The 20768-nt window shown below is 35.6% G+C and overlaps 1 protein-coding gene across 9 annotated transcripts; it reads right to left on the reverse strand.

Annotated features, from left to right (window-relative positions):
• Positions 1-1792: 1792 nt before the first annotated feature.
• LOC126718828 (disease resistance protein RUN1-like) lies at positions 1793-15074 on the reverse strand. 9 transcript variants are annotated; one of them, XR_007653105.1, is made up of 12 exons: positions 14754-15072; positions 12701-13265; positions 11983-12500; positions 9404-10543; positions 8914-9186; positions 7957-8820; positions 7188-7846; positions 6929-7003; positions 5848-6137; positions 4722-5148; positions 2893-4159; positions 1867-2703 (listed from the first exon to the last, which is right to left on the reverse strand). XR_007653105.1 is itself a non-coding variant. In XM_050421183.1 (4 exons), exons 1-4 carry the CDS (start codon positions 15068-15070, stop codon positions 9514-9516), a joined length of 2430 nt encoding a protein of 809 aa, XP_050277140.1. In that variant the 5' UTR covers positions 15071-15072; the 3' UTR covers positions 9400-9513. The 9 variants fall into 9 exon arrangements, 1 of the variants encoding a protein (XP_050277140.1); XR_007653104.1 differs by having other exon boundaries at positions 4722-5735; XR_007653103.1 differs by having other exon boundaries at positions 4722-5780.
• Positions 15075-20768: the final 5694 nt, after the last annotated feature.

Genomic DNA, 20768 nt, shown 5'->3' on the forward strand with positions numbered 1-20768 from the left:
AACACCCGAAAATTGCTAGTACAACCTTATATTTTATTTGATGATACATTTTAGAGAGTAGCAACTTATTTGATGGCCAATGCAATATATATTGCCAGTATAGCTATTACCGGTACGATATTGACTTATTTGGTATTAGGTTTGTTCTTTGCTTTCGTTAATTTGGGATTAGAATTAATATGAGGATTAGGTTTTGCTATAATTTTTTTATGCTGGGAACTAAATTTAAACTATGTGTTTCCTAATTTGCTTTTGATTGCTAAGAAGGAAGATGTTTTTGTGTTCTGTAATCTTGCCTTGATTCAAAAGAGTTGTTAAGACTTTTCTTTTCTTTTTTTATAAGCAAAAGAGAGTTGTTTTAGACTTAGAATTCGTTTGTGAATATCTTAATTAGCTGAAATTGATAACTTTTTGTTAAAAGTACTATAAATAAAGCTAAAAGGTAGCTGAAATAGTACAGTGAAACCATAAATAGTACCAAAAAGTGCAACGAGACCCCTGAATAATAGTAAAAATAACTAACTTTTTAAGTCAATACCAAATGCAATCTTAGACTACACGTTTGGAATCTCAAGTTTATTCGAATTTCGAACCTTTTATGATTGGGAGTTCCAACTTGTTGATTTTCTCATAAACATATGTATTATTATACCTTATTGCTAGTGAAATTGTTGTATGAGATGGTAGCTAAATAGTAATGGATAATACGGTGAAGAACATGACGTTAGTATAATATATAAGAGGGAAATAGGATAAAAGTAAAATTGGTGTCCATGAAGTTGATGCATGAAGCTAGTGGTCCAAATATTCACCTTGATTTGAAAACAATATTCAAAACTCACAGTACCTAAAATTGGACTTGACTTGGTTCAATGTTTTGGACCGTCAAGATCATGACACATGGTTAAAAGTGGACACGTGTCATAATTCTGATGGGTTCATTGCCAAAGCATTGGATTCAATCTTTGCCTTCTATATTAATTTACTATGGATGATACACTTGGAAAATGTTAACTTTTATAGGTAAATATCGTTTTTCTCTATTATTATTTTTATTTTAATAACTTTTTGGGCCAACACTTGATAGATATGTGGCAAATTAGTTATTAGTTCATCCATCTTCAATTTTAAGTTCAAATAAATCAAATCTCTCCTCCAACCAAAAGCTTTGTAGTTTAGTGGTATTGAATGATCTCCTTTATGAGGAGAACTATAATTCAAATCCTCATTCCCTTACTTGTTGTAAAAATTTATTAAAAAAACTCCTCTCCTCCACTTGGTAACAATTGAATTATTATAAAAATAATTCAAAAAAAAAAAATTGTCCATCTTTTCCTCCAAGCACAATCTTCTATCCCCCATTTTACTTTCCTTTTCCCTTCCTTATTATTATTATTAGTACTATTTTAAAGCAAACAATAAATTATTGTTAAAAATAAATAACAATGAACAAAGGAATTTCAATTTATTAAAAATCAATAACAATGAACAAAGGAATTTCTTGGGTATTTTCACTATACGAAAGCACTTGTTTCTCAGTAAATGCCTATGCACCAAGGCTACTCACAGAAACCTGACCAAGTGAACAGGCTCCAAATGTTCTTTAAGTTGACAACCTTATTCCAATCAGCTATTATATACAAATCCAATTTAGCCTACCTTCTTAACTTCTTAACTCTGTGTAGGCAATTATCACCTTACAGAAAGTGTTTCCAACGTGTAGAAGTCACATTATTGTTTATGATATTGTTTTCTACTCAATTATCTCAAGATAGGGATCACTTTCTAGTGATTACTACATGAACATGCATTTATTCCCTTAAAACGAAGAAAATGTGCAAACAAAGAGTTCATTTTAATCGTTCCTTCCAATAAAATTAAAGCATATTTTTAACAGCGCACTATTAGTGGCAATGCCTTTGTTGCCTCCTATTAATGCAAAAACTAAAGATAGTGCTCACATTAGTCCAAGGAACAAGAAACTCGAGACCAATATTGAGTTAACTATGCAGCAGAGATTATGAGTGTCTAGTTAGACTTGTAATTGAGAACAGAAGGGAGAACCGCTAAGAAAAGCAACAGAACAATAAGAGGAGATGCTATTCTAGCACATGCTTGCCTTTCTCTTTAAGCATGAAGAGGTTTTGCTTATTTCTTTTTCTACTGCGAGCCATCAAATGAAGGATGAGACCCTAATTGTCAAACAATGAGGCCAAGCCATGCCTTGTAGTTTGCTTAAACTCTTCCTCATCATGCTGATGTACAAGACGGAGTCCACACTTCACCACTGTCAAGTCTGGGCAATCGCCAAATTGAAGCCTCAATGTGATTACATTGATTCAAACAATCTAGAAATGAGCTATGTGGTATATAGGACAGCCACATGAATCCACCTAGATGTAACAACATGACATCTTTAGTAAGGCAATAGGCATGGAGAGGTTCCAACGAACCAACATTGCTTTCCAAATGACAAAAAAGATGATGAGCACTTTCTGAATTAAGAATGTCTAGGATGGCAGTAGGATCCTTGATGTTGACTGAGAAAGAAACACATAGAGCGAGTCCCCTCCAAGTACTATCATCATATAAATTTAGAGGTAGATGGATTGTCACTGGTGGCTTGCCACTACGATGGTTGAACCACTCAAGAATTTCACTTGGAGGAAAACAAGAATTATACACCAAACTTTGATCAAATTCCTGTAAAATAGGAACATGATGTTCGATGAGAGAGAATTTTTCCAACAATTCAAAATTGTTAAAATCAGTAAAAGAGGGGGTGATTCAACTATGGCTCTCCTTATAAGGGGGATCAGACAATGCCACTGATGACTGAACTAGAAGGGAGCTTGATAGTAACTTGAAAGGAAATACACATTAATTTGTTACCTGTAAATCACTTTTGCTGAGCTGATTATCAGGATGTTGATCTTCAAGATAGATGCTATCTGTACTGCTTTGCTCCTGGTAAATGGGTCTTCTCAACCTTCCAAGGTTTGGATCCCCATAAGAACAACCAGCTTCATTCTTTGGCTTATCATTCGGAGAATCACTAGCTAATGATTGATGGATGAGTTCCATATTGTAAAAGGCACAGTAGAGCACTTAATGATTGTTTGCTCAAACTCTTCCACATCTTGATGGTATAAGAAACGTTGCCCACACATTCACCATCAAACCTGGGAAGTAGCTTCCAATTGAAACCTCAATCTGACTGCTCTGATTAAAAAAATCTGACAATGACCCACGAGGTATGTAGCATAGCCAAATGAATCCCTGTATATTTAACCACATGAAGTTCTCTTCAGTGATTTGATAGAGAAGGGGAGATTCTAGGCTACCTTTCTCAGCATCCAAATGACAAATAAGGTGTGGGATATGTCTGAATCCAGATTATCACTTGTGATAGTTGGATGCTCATGGACTGAAAATGAAGCACATAAAACTAGTCCCATCCAAGTACTAGCATTACTGAAATTTGAAGGTAGCTGGATAGACAGAGAAGGGCCTGTACTTTGATGCCTAAACCATTCCGGAATTTCACTTTGAGGAAAACATTTATTCATAGAGAATGTTTGATTTGAGGATGCTTTTGAGGATGATTTTAATGGTCGGTGTTACACTAAATCTTCATGAATGATGTCCCAATTGTCATAAAGTGAAGCCCTCAAGTGGAATCAAATTTGCCAAAACTCTTGTTCATCTTGTAGGTACACAAGACGAAGTCCACACTTCCGTACAATCCAGCCTGGCCAGTCGCTTGCAATTGAGACCTCTATGTGGTTGCATTGATTTATCTTATCTGAAAGCCACCAATATGGTATATAGGATAGCCAAATGAATCCATGTAGATGTAACCACTTGAGTTCTTCTTTAAAGGTGCTATATACATGGAGAGGTTTCAAACCAACTATATCCATATCAAACAGACAACTAAGGTCGTGGGGAATTTCAGTTTCCAGATTGTCAAGAAACTCAGTTGGATACTCTTGGATTGAAAATGCAACACATATAGCAAATCCCAGCCATTAGAATCATTATGCAAATTTGAAGGTAACTGGATTGTCATTGAGGATCCAAAAGTGTAATGGCTGAATAACTCTGGAATCTTAGTTGGAGGGAAGCAACGATCACATGGATAGTGTAAATGAAATTCCTGTAAAATAGATATATTGATCTATTGATAACTATTCAGTAACACATACAATGTTGGAAAAATTTCAACAAAATATAAATTTGATAATTATAGACTTATAGTAGTCAATATTTGATAAGCGTTTATCAATTGATGGGATAAATATAAGAGGTTTATAAAGAATTTTTATAAAATTTTAAACTCAATTAAAAAATACATATTAGAATAATGACGTGGAAAAATATGAACTTCAAAACGCAAAACCTTTTGAAAAAAAATTTGGACTTTCAAAAATTTATGGGATTATATCAGAATTAGATTTAAAGAGCTCTTCACAAGTGCAACATGTGTATTCAAAAGCTAGATGTTTGAAGTTCATTATTTTTTATTTGATCTTATTAGTTTAAGTTTTTTAAACTTATTATAATTAATGTATAAGAGTATTTTGGATCATTTATAAAATAGACACCAAAAAGGTTGCGCTCTCTTTAACAATGGTATAGAAGGTTATAGATGGTGTAAAGTGTAAATGAAAGTCTTGTAAATTAGACATATAAAGGTCATGAGAGAAACAGAGAAGTACCTTAGAGCGTTCTCAACGATGACAATAATGGGTTGGCCCCCCGGCATCAATGAATTTTTGATAGCAAGTTGCACAAAATTTTTCCTGATAATGTGGCACTCTCAATGTCCCATTAGATCCGCCAGTTCCACTGGTTTCTCCCTCATCTTCATCATCATCATCATCATGGCTCTGCTGCTTTATTTTTTCCTGAAGCCCTCTCAATGTCCCACTAGATCCACCAGTTCCACTGGTTTCCCCCTCAACATTATCATCATCTTGGCTCTGCTGCTTTGTTCTAGATTGATGAGCAGTAAATTGATGGATGAGATTGGAATTATCAAAAAACATGGTTGAGCATTGGACTAATGTTTGCACCAACTCTGCCACATTTTGCTGGTACACAAGACTGTAACCACAGTTCTGCACCATCAAGTCTTGGCTATCACTACAAAATAAAGCAGTTAAGAGATTGCTACAATTCAACTTCTCTGAAAATCGAGCATGAGGTACATGCATGATCCAAATGAATTTACATTGCTTTAACCAAATAAATTTGTTGTGTTCAGACTCAGTGATGTATTGTTTATTTGACACCGTCCGGCTGCCCATGTCACTTCTCAAAGAACAAGAAAAGCCATGAGAAATTTCTGTAGCCGAATTGTCAAGAATGAGAGTTGGATGCTTGTGCACTGTGAATGTAGCAAATAGAACAATTCCTATCCAGTCAGAATTAGTATAAAGATTTGGAATGAGCTGGATTCTCAATAAAGAACCACTTTGATGGCAAAACCTCTCCAGAATTTCACATTTAGGAAAACAATCATTATAAATATAGCGTTGACTAAAGTAGCCCTGTAAAATAGAAAATATGGAGCTTCATGAGAGAGTGAGAGAGAGAGATAGTGAGAGTGTGAGTGTGAAAGAGATGCTCAAGGCCTCTATTGATACAATTACTGAGTTCATTCTCATCCAATACGCTTAACTAAATAGAACTGAAGTTTGAATCTCTTGTAGCACCCCCGATACCTGAATCTATTCCAAGTAAAGCACAAACCCTCCTTGTTCTCATCAAATATGCTGTTTATGCAGAAAGTTGAATTGAGGCAAGTTCTTAAATGGACAAATGTCTATGGATATTATTTACCTGAGGACAAGCATGCCAAGAGGCAATTCTTTGAGTACTTGAAAGGTTTGTCATTTCCTCCAACTTGAAGGAAACAATGTGTCTCATCTTGTATTTGTAATGCAGGGTTAAGCCGAGTCTGGGTCTAAGTGACTTCATCAATGTGCAGAGGAGGAGCTTCAAGTTTACCTCAGTGTAGAGGGCTGATCAAAGGATTTTTTTTAAAGGTTCCACACAAAATTTGCTAGACTGCCCTTGTCTTCAGTTCACAGTATGCCATGAAGTTTGAGATGCTTATAGCTCATAACCTTCTGCAGAATTCAGAACTGGGTCAACCTATTAAATGCTGATTTTCATTTTCCAACTATCTTTACTACTTGCATAAGATTGACTAGAAATTGAAGCTTTCCCATTAATGCTTGTCTTGTATTCTAATGGCAATAGGGTGACTCGAACTACTTTGAAATTTTAGTTTGATCTTTAGAGATTTGGCTATAAAATGTGGACAAAGGATCCTAAAGCATAAAAAGATCATTTAAAATGCAAAAACTTAAAAGGTATAAAAGAGTTATAATAGCCGCTACAGTTGCTATGCCAACAATAATGAAATCGTGGCCCTGCGATCCTCACTATATCAAATATTCCTATTAATAGAGAGAGAACAAAAAATATTAAAGACCTTCAACCAGCTCTTCAACCAGTCAAATACAAGCTATATTCTTCCAAAGACCCAATCAAAGACATTAAAATGCACAGCCATTTTAACTTTTGGTTAGCATGTCTTAAATGACCAGCTAACCTAGTAAATTATTATAGACCATTTAGGTGTGATGCAAATCATTTACGATTTATCTCAAACAATCTTGTACACAGCCAACAAATTTGATGTAGCTTCTAAAATTCAGAATGATACACATTTTCTACAAAAGTCAGGATTCTAAGTGACTGGTGTACATAATTTTTTAAATCAAGAAACCAATTAAGTCCAAACGAATGAATAAAACTAGGAAACAATTGCAAGATCTTTCTTCACCATGGTAAGCTAAGCAGAAATTATGCATCTCAATTTGAAAAATCAGATCAAAAAAACACAAAATCATACCAGACAGAGCTCGCATCCAAGGCAAAAGGAAATCTGGGGCCTGCCAGTGACTTCAACCGCAACCATCCTAGTCAACTGCATTAACAAAAAAATAAGGCCAATTAACCAAATTACAATTTTTAAGTTTAGAAACTTATTCAGTACCCTTTTTTTTATTTATTTTATAGAAACACAATAAATACTTATAAGTTGATATGATATCCATTGCCATTGTGTAACAGATGCAAATGAAACAGTGCTACCAAAAATGGAAACATACCTTGGCATCAAATGTGAAAAGAAACTGGTCAGAAACGACCGAGGAGAAACTGTTTCAATGTGATTTTTTGATTGAGGCATATTTCTTCAGAGTTCATCAACCTTTTATAGAATACCCATAATCAACAGCATCATCTTCTTGAGGAGGACAGGTGCATTCTACGTCGACCCCCCACATTTTTATAGAATAACAGGTGTCATCTGACTCATATCTAATTGAAACCTTAACAAGATTCTGGTCAGTTGGATTTGATTCATTCAAATGTCTCTGCAGCAGAGACCATTGAGTTAGAGAAAATAAATATTGATTACAATGATATTCTGAATCTCCCCTTAGATCAATAGACTGATATTCACGATTTTCATAACCATTGATGGAAATTTCAACAAAGCCATGAAAGCGCTTTGGTCCAGGAACAATACAGACAACCAATTTTGGAAAACTGCGACCAACAAAGAAAAATATGGAGTTATCAACCATATCAGCATCTCAGTTCCCAAAAGAAAAATAGCACCATAAAAGCTCTCTCCCCACAATTGAACCCATTCATTAGCCCAAGTTTCAGATGGTAAATTATTGGAGAACTGCAGATCCATTAATTTGTTGCTTCTTGCCCTACCACATACTCTATTTGGTAAAATCCCAAGAATTCGTATTACCTGCATGCAATTAGAAAATTCAATATTTTTCATTTAGCAAATCTCGTAAAGTATTTAGAGAAAGTAACAAAAATTGTTTCTTTATATATATCTTAAAGAAAGAGAGAGACCTGATTAAATAGCCCGCTTGGTGAGGTATTCAACAACATGGAATTATTCACTTCAACCCAACTTATTCGTTGTGGAAGTCCTTGAATTTCACGAAGAAGCTTGCAATTCCTAGCATAAAGATGTATTAATCTGGGAAATCTGCTAATGCTTTCAGGGATGGTAACAATATTGGTTTCAGATAGATTTATCAGTTCCAATGCGGGGAAGTAATCAGGCTTCATCAAAAGATCTAATTCAATTATGCCTTCACATCCATGGAGATTCAATTGTGTCATGTTCACAAACCCATATCCGGAAGAGCCGTCAAAAAAATTGCACGTCGGTCTCAATTTGGCAGTAGGAGTCGTCAATTCCTTAAGTTGTTGCAATTTATAAATGCTATCTGGAAGATCTCCAAGGTTTTTGCACTCTAAAAGGATTAATTCCTCAAGCATAGTGAGATGCTCGATTGATGAAGGCACCTCTCTAACACCACTCCCTTTTAATTTTAAAGTCTTTAAACATTCCATTTCTGGATGAAAATTAGGGAGCTTCTCAAGCCTTGAGCAGCCAGAAAGATAAAAATAATAAAGAGATTTCAACCTGAGCTGGCTTGGAAGAATTTGAAGTTTTCTACAACCATTGAGATCCCATGTTGTAAGCTTTTCAAGAGATCCAAAGCATTCATCAATCTCAACTAAATTTTCACAACATGAGAGGTCCAAATACTCTAAATTTGGGGCCCCTAATTCAGTTAATTTAACTAAATTTTCACAACCAACGAGCTCCAAACGCTCTAAATTTGGGGCCCATAATTTAGGTAATTCCGTAATAAATTCACAACCACTAAGATTGACATCTTTCAAATTTTCTAACCGATGCTCCTGTAGGAAAAAAAAAATCAAAAGTTAACTACAACAAAATTTGAAATAAAAAATTTACCAAAAATCCCAATTTAAAAATATACATAATCATACCTGCGTGATTAGCTTTGGCAATCTAATGTGACTATGTGGCATCTCAATAGCAACAAGTTGTTCAGGAAAATACTCAGATGGCCAGTGAAAAGGATAATTGGGCCACTTAAGAAATATTAGACTATTGGGAAGAAATTCAAGTGGTTCACAAATTTGAACATTCTCAACTATTAGAAATTTGAGATTTTCCATCTTTCTAAAAACTTCCGTGTGTAGTTGCACTTTTACTGGTTGGGGCGAATGCAACATTATGCCTCGAATTTTTTCTGATCCCTATTTGGAGAAGCATCAAGTCAACTATAGAAAGTAATATAATTTTCCAAATGTATAATAATTTTGAAATTTTAAGCCAAAATAAAAAATACTGATGAACTAATATTTTATAAAATGTTGGAAAGAAAAAATAACTAAAGAAACAATACAATACTTCTACCTAGTGAAAAAGAAAAAAAAATAAAGAGTAAAATAATTGAAGAAAAAGAACTTATACCTTATTTCCTTTTAGTACTTCAAGTGAATCCTCGTAACAATATAACCTACTACGTTTTCTAAGGATGTTTGGTACTTGTTCTCGAACAACTTCTCTACCCATTTGTTGTATCAAGTTATGCATTGACAATCTACCAATATATCAACAGCTATGAGACACTTATTAACAAGTCTTGGAATACCAGAACCTGGATGTAATTTACAAGCATTTAATATCTTTACAACATAATCTTTGTCCCATCCTTTGAAGAAACATGCAATATCGAGAAAAATATCTTTCTCGGTGTCTTCCAATCCATCATAACTTACTCTAAGTATGTTTTGAATGTCTTTGTTGGGAATTTTATTATACAAATCTAATGCACTTTCCCATTCTTTTTTAGCTCTTCCACACAAATCACGAGCTATTATTTTTAGAGCTAGTGGAAGGCCATTGGAAAAATCTATGAATTTAGTTGCAAGTTTAGAATAATCTTCATCATGAGGTTTGTTTCCAAGAAAGGCATGCTCATTAAAGAGTTGAAGAGCATCATGTTTGTCTAATTGCTTGACCTTGAATTCCTTGACCTTGTAAGTTGTACAAACTTTTTGTTTAAGGGCAGTTAACAAGTGTCTATCTCTTAATGTTATAATGACTCTACTTCCGGGAGCAAACCAATCCCATTTTCCAAGCAAATTTTCTATTGGTGTCAAATCATCGACATCATCAAGAATTAAAAAAACCTTTTTACAACAAAGTGTCTCCTCTATCAAAGTGATTACTTTAGAACTGTTGCCCACTTTCCATTTTCGATCCCTTAAGATGTCATTAAGAAGTTGCTTTTGTAGTTTGATTATGCCAGTATTTGTCCCTAAATTTTCTCTAACATTCTCTAAAAAGCTGCTTCCATCAAAATGTTTAGCAATTTTATTATAAACAGCTTTTGCGATTGTAGTCTTTCCTACTCCGGGAAGGCCATACATCCCTACCACACAAAATTCATCTAACCCAATATCTAAAAGTGACTCTATGGCCTTTGCACGAGAATTTATTCCAACTGGGTATTCAGCAACATATAACGGCATCCAATTTAATTTAGCATTTGATATCTCTTCAACAACGTTTTGGATGAAGTGAGATTCAGATTTAAATGTAGCGCTGCTAACAATCACATAGCATAAGAAAACATATAATTAGATAGATTAGTAGATGAACTAGGAATTCAAGATATCTAGTAGTGAGTTATAGCACACAATTGTCTTTGATATTAACATCATATTAGAAACATAAAAATACATGGGAGAAACTCATAATTGGACCTTGTTAGACTAATTAACTTCGTACTAGATCAGTGGCGGCTTCATAATTTTTTTTTTTTTAAAGTGGTCATTTAAAGTTTAAATTAAAAAAAAAAAAGGTTAATAAAAATAAAACTTGAATATATGTATTGACATCACAAAAAAAAAAAAAGGCTCAAATACTTGAAGTTTTTTATTTTCCTTTCACAAGTTTTTATATTTTGAAATCGTTGTATGATAGTTTTACTATCAATGCTAGCAGCTACATCTTTTTCAATGTACAAAGCTAAGCAATCATTAAACTATTGATCTCCTATTCAATTACCCATATATTGCGCATTGATATCACCAAAAAAAAAAAAAAACACGCTCAAATACTTGAAGTTTTTAAATTTCCTTTCACAAATTTTTATATTTTGAAATTGTTGTATTATAACTTTATTATCAATGCTAGCAGCTAATGTATACTACCAAACAATCATTAAACTAATGATCTCATTTTCAATTACCCATATATTGCCTAAATAAGTAACAATATAAATAAAATGCATTATCTTTTTGGAAAAATATATCACATAAATCCAACAAATTCAGCTAAAGACTAAAGCAAGCACTAACAGACTAGCTAATGAAAAATGTGCATTTTAAAAAAAAAATAATAATGATTTTAAAATATGCCCCTTGTCAACACAATTTAAAAAATTACAATTAAATTGATTTGGGCTTTAGGCTAATTTTTTTGTTTGGGCAATTTTTGAGAAGTACTACGTCCACAACATTTTCGCAATACTTTTACAACAAAGCCTATAAGTAGTAAATTTATACCAGTTCTAATTTGAACTTACTACTGCAATTATTTTTTTGTTCACCAATAATAACCCACAACTTAGGATTTTTTATGAAACTGTTGCAAAAATGTTATGAACATAGCATTTCACGCAATTTTTTGGTTCAATTTTCAATGAACTAAAATTTTGGAGAGGTTGAATTCTATTTTTAATGGGCTAAAATTTTTATTTAGAGTGTTCAATTTTTTTTTTTTAAGAGTGGTCAAGATTTTTTTCTGGATGGTCAATGACCCATGGTAATTTAAAATTCAAATTTTTTTTTAAGGTATATAAAATAAATTTTCAAGGTCAAGGTGGTCATGTGACCACCCTAATTAACACTTGACACCGCCCCTGTACTAGATGATATGATCAAAATAGAATACTTCTGCATGCAGTGGTTATGACAAACCAGATTAGCAGTATATAAAATTAGTAAACTCATGAATCATGATGTCAACAATTAGATACATACCCTTTCTTATAATGCCATCCAGATGCATTAGCTGCTTTTTTAAGAGCATCCCTCCACCTCTGCACCTTGTCCTTGTCCTTGTTATTCTTGAACTTCTTTTCATGATTAGTCAGTGCATTACCAAAGTTTCCATTTTGATTTCGAATTTCTGATGGATCAACATTGTAAAAAATTGGACGAATTTGAACCTCCTGGTCCTTTTCTCTACACTTAACAATCTCAACAAATTCATCCAAGCACCATTTGGACTCTGCGTAGTTTTCAGAGAAGACAATAACCAAAATCGATGAATTTTTGATGGCTTGGATAAGTTTTTCCGAAATTTCTTCTCCCCTCGGAAGATCAATATCGTCGATGAAGGTGTTAATGCCTTTGTTGCACAAAGCCTTATATAAGTGGCTGATAAAACCTTCGCGGGTATCTTCACCTCTAAAGCTCAAGAAGACAGCATACTCCCGTCGGCGAGTGGAAGAAGAAAAGCTGGCTCCTTCATTGTTCAGGGAAGCCATTGATGGGATCTATAAACGGAAGATTAAGAAAAGAGTGAATTGAATCAGAGAAAGAAATAGGAATCAGATTAGTGCAACAGGAAATGTGTTTGGAATGCAATTAAAGAGAAGAAAGTATTAGAGTGGGATGTAGGTATAGGAAAACGAAAAATGCATATCATTTTAAATAAAAAACAGTTGTAGAGTAAAACACACTAGTGTAAACACACCTGTACAATTGTTCTTCGTTCCATATTTGCCCTAGTATTTACAGAGAATGGCAAGGCAGGAAGTGTGTAGACAGGGATTGTGTTCATAATGTCCTGGACATTAATAGCATTGTCTGCATCAGTTTCACCACAGTCATACTGAGCATCTGGAACTCTGACTTGTAAACTTGTGGTTGTTTGTTGGATTTCCTCGGTGCCAACTTCTGCACGCAGCTCTAACTTTATGTACAACTCAATAGCACTTACTTGGGCTATCCTCTCCATCTTGTCAAACATGATCTTCACATGTTTGTCTGCTTCTATCTCCATATACTTGTAATTGATCCGATCCTTGAAGACTTCATGTGGAGAACGAAAAATAATTTGTATGTTATGCAAAGCAGGGTTCTCACGCAATTCTTCCATAACTATCATCTTTAAATCATTAAGAGTCTTCAACCTATGATCAATTTGAGTATAATAGCACTTTATACCCGGTCCTTCAAATGGCAATCCCTCGTTCGCATTGGCATTGCTAAGCAGACCACCGTAGTACAGGATTATGTCAATTACGGTCATTGTGAACCTATTAGAGTCAATTGTAATATATTCGTTACAAAACATTTTATCTAGTCAAAATACAAATTCCAATTCATTCAAAGGGCATCTTTCACTACACATTCTTACGTTAGACAAAATATGTCTTCAAATTAGTTCTGATAAAAAAACCTATCTATATAGCCATTTCATACCCAATACAAAAAAGCCCAAATCCTTCTTGGGTCATGCTAAGACTACCTATTTCATACCCAATACCCAAAAAAAAAAAAAAAATTCCTTCTTAGGTCATGATAGATACACACTTTTGATAAGAGCCTAACATTACTAAAGATACTGAATAAATTTTGCTAACAAAAACCATGCAAATAAATACTCAAAATTTACACTAACAAAACAAAGTTGTATATATTCGCAATATCATAGTATCTTAACTAAGTTTTTATTATTATTATTTTTTTTTTGAGAAAAAGTATCTTAACTAAGTTATGTTAAGTATCTACCAAATAAATAAGCAAAGTAAAACCCACACCCCAACAATAAATAATAACTTACTACAATGGCAATAAAACCCTTATCTGAAATGTAAATTTGTTGAGAGGGAGGAGCAGTGATAGAGAGAGGCCATGTGGTGTGAGATAAAGACAATGTGGTGTGAGATGTGTAGGTGTTATGGGTAAAGTGAGCAGTGAGGCAGTGGGTTTGTTCTGGGTTTGAGTGTTTCAGTTTTCTGCTGAGTGTGCTACGTGTTTCAGTTTTATGCTGACGTAAATCGAGTCTTATAGACTTGGGTTTACTTTTTAAAAACTCGAGTCTGTAAAACTCAAGATCCATGAGGCAAAAAAACCTCCACATCAGCAAGTGAAACTCGAGTCTTTGAGACTCGAGTTTTATATGGGACTCGAGCTATAAAAACTCGAGATGTTACTTTACTGAATCGTTTTTTAATGCATGCTAACTGATGACATACAATCTCAAAATTATGCTAGCCTACAAATTACACCGACGTGTGTACATCAGTGAGTGCATAATAGAAAAAGTGGTGAAATTTATCCAATATTGCTCAAAACTCACTCGCATCAGACTATGTATTATTGTGTAAATATACAAGTCAGCTATAATAACCATATAAATATACACGATTACTGTAGCTTTTTGTAGCTTTGTATTTTAATTTTTTATTATATTTTCTCTCCCCTCTCTCATCATATTATCTCTCTTCCTCTAACTCTATTCTCTAGCTATCTCCTCTTGAATTCCCCAGCATCTTTACAAATTCATCAAAATCAATCCTAAATTTAAATCTAAACTCATTAAACCCATATACAAAAATTTAGATCCCAAACTCAGCAAACATATATGAATCATTATACCCATTATACAAAAAAAAAAAAAAAAAAAAAAAAAAGTCATCAAACCCATATACAAAATATATATATATATATATATATATGTATATGAATCATCAAACCCATATTGCACAAAAGAAGAAGAGGTAGAGAAGAAGAAGAAGCACCAGCAGCGGCGGCGGCGAAGAAGAAGAAGAAGAAGTCGTAGCAGTGAAGAAGAAGAACCAGTAGCGACAGCTGGGCGGTGAAGAAGAAGCAGAACAGCGGCAGCGGTCGGTGGCTGTGAAGAAGAAGCAGAGCAGCAGCAGCGGTGGCAATATGGCTGAGAGAGGGGTGAGAGGCGACAGATTTGATCTGTGGCCCACCTAAAAAAAAAGTTTGTGTCTGTGTGAGTACTACCATGATACCATCCTATATGTTTAAGTGGTAGTGGAACGCGCGTATATAGTTGTCTCCAACGCGCAATGAATTTTCCACAATACATGCCAGAAACTTTACCACTTTTTTCCACAATACATGCCTTCTCTTTTTGACTGAAAATTATGAACATAGAGGGTCCGTATGGATAAGCTGAAAACTGAAAATTAAAATTGAAAACTGAAAAATACTGTAATAAAATAATTTTTAAATATGTGATTAGTATCGTGGGACCTATTTTTAATGAAAAAGTTGTTGAAAAATGAAATTTGTGGCTCCGTAAATAATACACAATGTGCACTGATTGGCCGAAAAAAGTTTGAAAAGTCAAAATTTGCGGTTACTGTTCATTAAACAGTGCATGAACAGTAACCGTAAGTCTAAAAAACACGTGAAAAAAAAAGGGGAAAAATGCAAACGCGCTGAAAATCAGCGCAATCCAAACGTAGCTTTATTGTGGAAAGAGTGGCAAAGTTTCTGGCATGTATGGTGGAAAATTCATTGCGCGTTATCAGAAAATTAGGGTCCGTTTGGATACAGCTGAAAACTGAAAACTGAAACTGAAAACTGAAAAATACTATAGCAAAATAATTTTTAAATGTGTGAATAGTACCGTGGGACCCATTTTTAATGAAAAAGTTGCTGAAAAGTGAAATTTGTGGGTCCGTAAATAGTACACGATATGCACTGATTGGCCGAAAAAGTTTGAAAAGTCAAAATTTGCAGTTACTGTTCATTAAACAGTGCATGAACAGTAACTTCAAGTCTAAAAAACGCGTGAAAAAAAAAAGGGGAAAAACGCAAACGCGCTGGAAATCAACACAATCCAAACGCAGCTTAAATGGGATTTTTTTTTTTATTAGCTTATTTTCTAATGTTCGAAATAAAAAGTGCATTTTAATAAATTATTGGCTTAATTTAAAAAAAAAATCTAGTTTATTTTGCTTTTTTTTTAATTATTAAAGGGTGAGATAAATTTAGGATCCGTTTAGTTGGACAAATGAAAAAGTGAGGGGATAGAAAATAGAGAGAAAATGGAAAAGTGGGAGAATAGAAAAAAAATTTATTTTCCCTTTTTTGTGTTTGGTTTAAGGGATATAAAATTTTTTTGTTTGGTTAAAAAGAAAAATGAGAGAATAGAAAATGTAATTTGTATAAATTTACAATCATGTTCCTATTAGATAAAACACAAAATAATATTATTTTATATTTTTATTAAAAAAAAATATGAATGACCACTTCATTTAAAAAAAAAAAAACACAAGAAATTCAAGAATCCAAAATTGTTTATAAAAAAAAATAAATAAATAAAAAATCTTGAACAACAGAAACGTTGGTAAGGGGGCATTTTAGTCCAAAGTTTTGGACAACATTTTCACTCCTATTTTTTCCCCATTTTGGGGAGATTGAGTTTTGGTAGATCCGAAGAGAAAAAAACCGGACCCTACTATTTTTCTCTCCCCCTCTCCCTCCCAACCAAACAACCCTCACTCATTTTCTTTCCTATTTTTCACTCTTTTTTTTTTTTTTTCATCTTCCCTCAAATCCATCCAACCAAACATAAGTTAATAAACAAGGGAAATAAAAAAATAAAAAAAAATGTCCGAAGTTCTTATGAACCTAATTAGTTTGTTGGTTGTTTCAAGGGAGTCTAAAGACTCTAAACCTTCAAAGTAAATACTCACTCAATAATAGATAATTTTTTAACTTTCTTTATTTAGTTATTAATCAACATTGAGTTATATAAATAGATAGTTTTACAAGATAAAACTACTTTTAAATTTAAAAGAAATCTAATCTTTATCTACTACAAGTAGATAAGAGTTATTCAAATACTAAACTAACAATTTATCCTATCATTATCTAATTATTGAACTCCTAAAATGATGTTAAGAACACCGTTAAAGTTTCTCTTTTCAAGCCTCATGGCTGCTTAATTAGGTGGCTGTTTTTGGATTGTGATGTGGGCCAATTGGTTGGACTTGAGGATTTCATGGTGGTGACTCATACACACGAGAAATTATTTGGTCCATCAGGAGGATTTTTGGAATGGTCCCCCCAACTAATTAAATAATGTCATTTATGTAAATGTGTGAGTCAGATTCTTAATTAGCATAAGAATTAAAAATAAAAAACCACCAGGTGATGTCATATTTGTATAAATAGCAACTTTTTATTGGTTAGAAAGACCTAGAGGACCACGTTAGCAATCTTCTCGGTAGATCTAATAATTTCTCCAAAAACACCATGGATATTTAGGATGTGGGTTTGACGTGATGATGCCCCATAGACATGGTTGAAAGCAAGAAAATACATTTTTGTGTTTTTCAAAAGCAAAAGCACAACAAGAAAAAATATATTGCAATCAACTGCATGCTATTTTTTAAAAAAAGTAAGTCAAGTCAAGTAAATATTTTGATATTAGATTTCTATTTGTTGGAGCAATCTAACTATAAACAAATAAAATAAAACAAAACAAAAAAATTGATGAAGAAGTTTTTCCATAAATTGAAAAGAAAGTCCAAGAACCTTCAAGTCAATTGTCATGAAATTTCCCAAGAGTCCAATACGATGCTTATAAGTCATCATATGTTAAGAACACTTCTACATCCACAAAATACCAAATTGAAAAGAAAGTACCTTGCTTTTACGAGTTGAAAATAAAAGTTTTGATAGGTATTACATAGAGCATTAACATCCGAGATGCCAAAAAAGTTCTATTTTACACCTTAAAAACCTACTTTATCTATTTTGCCATCTTATTTTACAACTCTCCCAAAATCTTAGTTTCTATTTTACATAAATCATAGTAAAATAATATAAACTTCCTAATAAAATAAAAGCATGAATTATTAAGGACATTATAGGCAATCGAAACCTAAAATCTACTAAACTAAGTGTTACTTAAAAAAACAAAGTACTAAAGTATTGAAAATTGAATTTACCTGCACTTTTAAGAGCTTTGAGGAGGTTTGTCTTCCCTTTCAAATTGAGAGTTGTATCGAAGTATCCAGGTTGGTTAAGTACAGACTCTAAGCATGTCCCATGTTTCTCCCACTTGTGTGTCCAAAATTGTATAGAATTGCTACTAGGGCAAGCTAGTGATGGCCAATTTTTTTGCATATTGCTTATGAGGTCTGATATCTATAGCCATGAAATAGGAAGATTGAGAATCATAGTTCAATCTAGAAAAAATTATAACAATATTGAACTAATTTAATTGAAGTCTTCCCATTAAAAAAAAAAAAAAAAGTAGTAATTGAAGCCTAAACTGCAAATGTTTTTAAGATGAGCAAGGTTTGGGTTCAGTTCAATGCAACCTTTGCATAGGACCAAATATGATACAGATAATTGAATCGTGACTGTACGGCACCGAGACCCCAAAGCCCATACAGGTCTTGGGCCCAGGCCCATACCGGTTTTGGATGCAGGCCCAGCGGAAAGGTCCAGTTACCCTACGCCCTTCTTGAAACTGCCTTAACGTGAAAACAAGTTTTGGGGTCTGAGTCCCAACAGACGATCAGTTTAACTTTCCCGGGCAAGTGAATTGGCTGTGTCCGGGAAAGTCATGACATGCACGGGAAACTCCTGATATGCACGGGAAACTGAGTTGCCGAACATAGTCCATCAAGCAAGAACCAAGTTCCAAGGTCATAAATGTTGCACCGCCCTCTCACCTAAACATCCACTTTAACCAGATAATATTGGACCCTTAGTAGCACTAACGGTGGCTGTAATCATAATCTCCCCACTTACCTTGGCTATAAATAGAAGAAATTGGGGAGAAGAAGGGGTTCAGAAAATTGGAGAGAAAACCATCAAGGAAGAAAGAATAAACTGAGTGTTGCTTTGAGTCTCTCTGCCGAGAACGACCCAAAGTAGGAAATCCCAAAACCCACTACAAATAAATTGTGAGCCCAAGTAATCTAAGGCCCAAAAGTCTCGTACTTGGTTCCTACAATTGGCGCCCACCGTGGGGCACTCCTACGAAGCTGTGGTTCGAGTGAGACTCAAACAAGGGAGATGTCTGAAGAGCGTTCAGGAGGGCGTGCTTCGAGCAGTTCTATAGGATCTTCTCGGGGATCGATGTGGAGGGAGAGAAGGCAGAAACGGCGGGAGGATAGGGAGCATCCAGGAGGAGAGGAAAGGTCCGGATTGGGAGAAGGATCGGCCCAGACACACCGGACGATTTCAGGCGTCTCGGCGCATCGGCAATATGATGAGAGAGACCGAGAGCTGGAGCGGTTACGCAGGTTGGTAATGGATTTGGAGCTGAAAGCAAGGGATCGGCGCCACGAAAGGAACCGCAACCCCCAACAAGGGAGAAATCGGGGCGAGGAGGGCTCCAGCCGATCTGGTACGCAACAATACCGAGACCGATCACGATCTCAAGAGTCACGTCGGCACTCCCGGGAGGCACGTCATCAACGGGAACGTTCCCGATCGCATGGATATGATGACCGAGGATCAGAGTCGCCGGAGGAGCGGCAGCACCATAATGCCGCAATGGACGCCATGAGTAGAGCCTTGCGGATGGCAGCCCGGTCTCCATTCTCCGATGAGATTGAACGGGCCCCCATGCCGAGCAGATTCATGCGACCGCCATTCAATTCCTATGAGGGGAGGACAGACCCCGTGGAGCATGTCAGTCATTACATCCACATAATGTCTTTGCATGCGCACAATGATGCACTGATGTGTAAAGTGTTCCCCTCTAGCCTCGGTTCAACGGCCCTGAGATGGTTCAATGGATTACGGAAAGGCTCCATACACAGCTTTGCCAAGCTGATACAAGAATTCGACAGTAGATTTGTGACATGTAGCCGAGTGCAGCAGCCGGTCGACGCGCTACTTTCCATGAAGATGAGGGTCGGGGAAACCCTTCGGAGTTATGCCAGCCGATACTGGGAACTCTACAACGAGGTTGGTGGAGGGAATGAGAAAATTGCCGCAAGCACCTTCAGGATGGGGCTCCCCGAAGACTCTGAGTTACGGGAGTCATTGACAAAAAGACCCCCTGAGGATATGAGGCAACTGATGAGACGCATAGAGGAGTACAAACACCTACAGGACGACCGGCTGCAGAGCAGGGGGAAAGCCCCATTAATTGGGAGATCTCGGCAAGGCGTTTTACCGACAAAACCAAAGAGAGACTTCAGAATGCAAGAACCAGAGGTGCAAATCGAAGGGGTAAATGTGGCATTTAAGGAGCCCGTGCACAAAATCTTGGAGCGGATCAAGAACGAGCCATTTTTCAGATGGCCAAACAAAATGGGGGGCGACCCATCCCGGAGGAACCAAAACCTGTACTGCACCTACCACAGAGACAAGGGACACACCACCGAGCAGTGTCGGGTACTAAAGGATCACCTCAGGCAGCTGGTAAAGGCAGGATACCTGAAAGACTTCATTGCAGACTCCGCTCACCAAGAAGCTGGACTGGGCGTCCAACAGAAAAGGAACCCCCTCCCGCCTCCACTGGGGGTAATCGAAGTCATCCATGCTGCACCGAGAGGAACGGTAGCAACAAAAAGGGTATTGACAGTAGCTTGCACGGGGGGAGGGCCAGCCGAGAAGAAGAAGAAAGTTGGACGGCTTAACATCTCGTTCAGGGAAGACGATTTGGAAGGAACAGTCCAACCCTATAACGACGCTTTGGTGGTCACGGCCCGGATAGGCGGGTTCCTGGTGAAGAGGGTAATGATTGATCAAGGGAGCGGGGCTGACGTCATGTACCCAGACCTCTTCGAAGGGCTCGGATTAAG

The sequence above is a fragment of the Quercus robur genome, chromosome 3, assembly GCF_932294415.1.
Source record: "Quercus robur chromosome 3, dhQueRobu3.1, whole genome shotgun sequence".
Lineage (NCBI taxonomy): Eukaryota > Viridiplantae > Streptophyta > Magnoliopsida > Fagales > Fagaceae > Quercus > Quercus robur.

Bases quoted from the DNA above. Each gene is read 5' to 3' on its own strand.
- LOC126718828 (XM_050421183.1), bottom strand. From the start codon at position 15,070: ATGTATTGTGGAAAATTCATTGCGCGTTGGAGACAACTATATACGCGC. The intron at 12,501-12,700 runs GTGTGTTTACAC...TTCCGTTTATAG, and splicing joins AACGAAGAACAATTGTACAG to ATCCCATCAATGGCTTCCCT. The intron at 10,544-11,982 runs GTATGTATCTAA...TGTGATTGTTAG, and splicing joins GGATGGCATTATAAGAAAGG to CAGCGCTACATTTAAATCTG.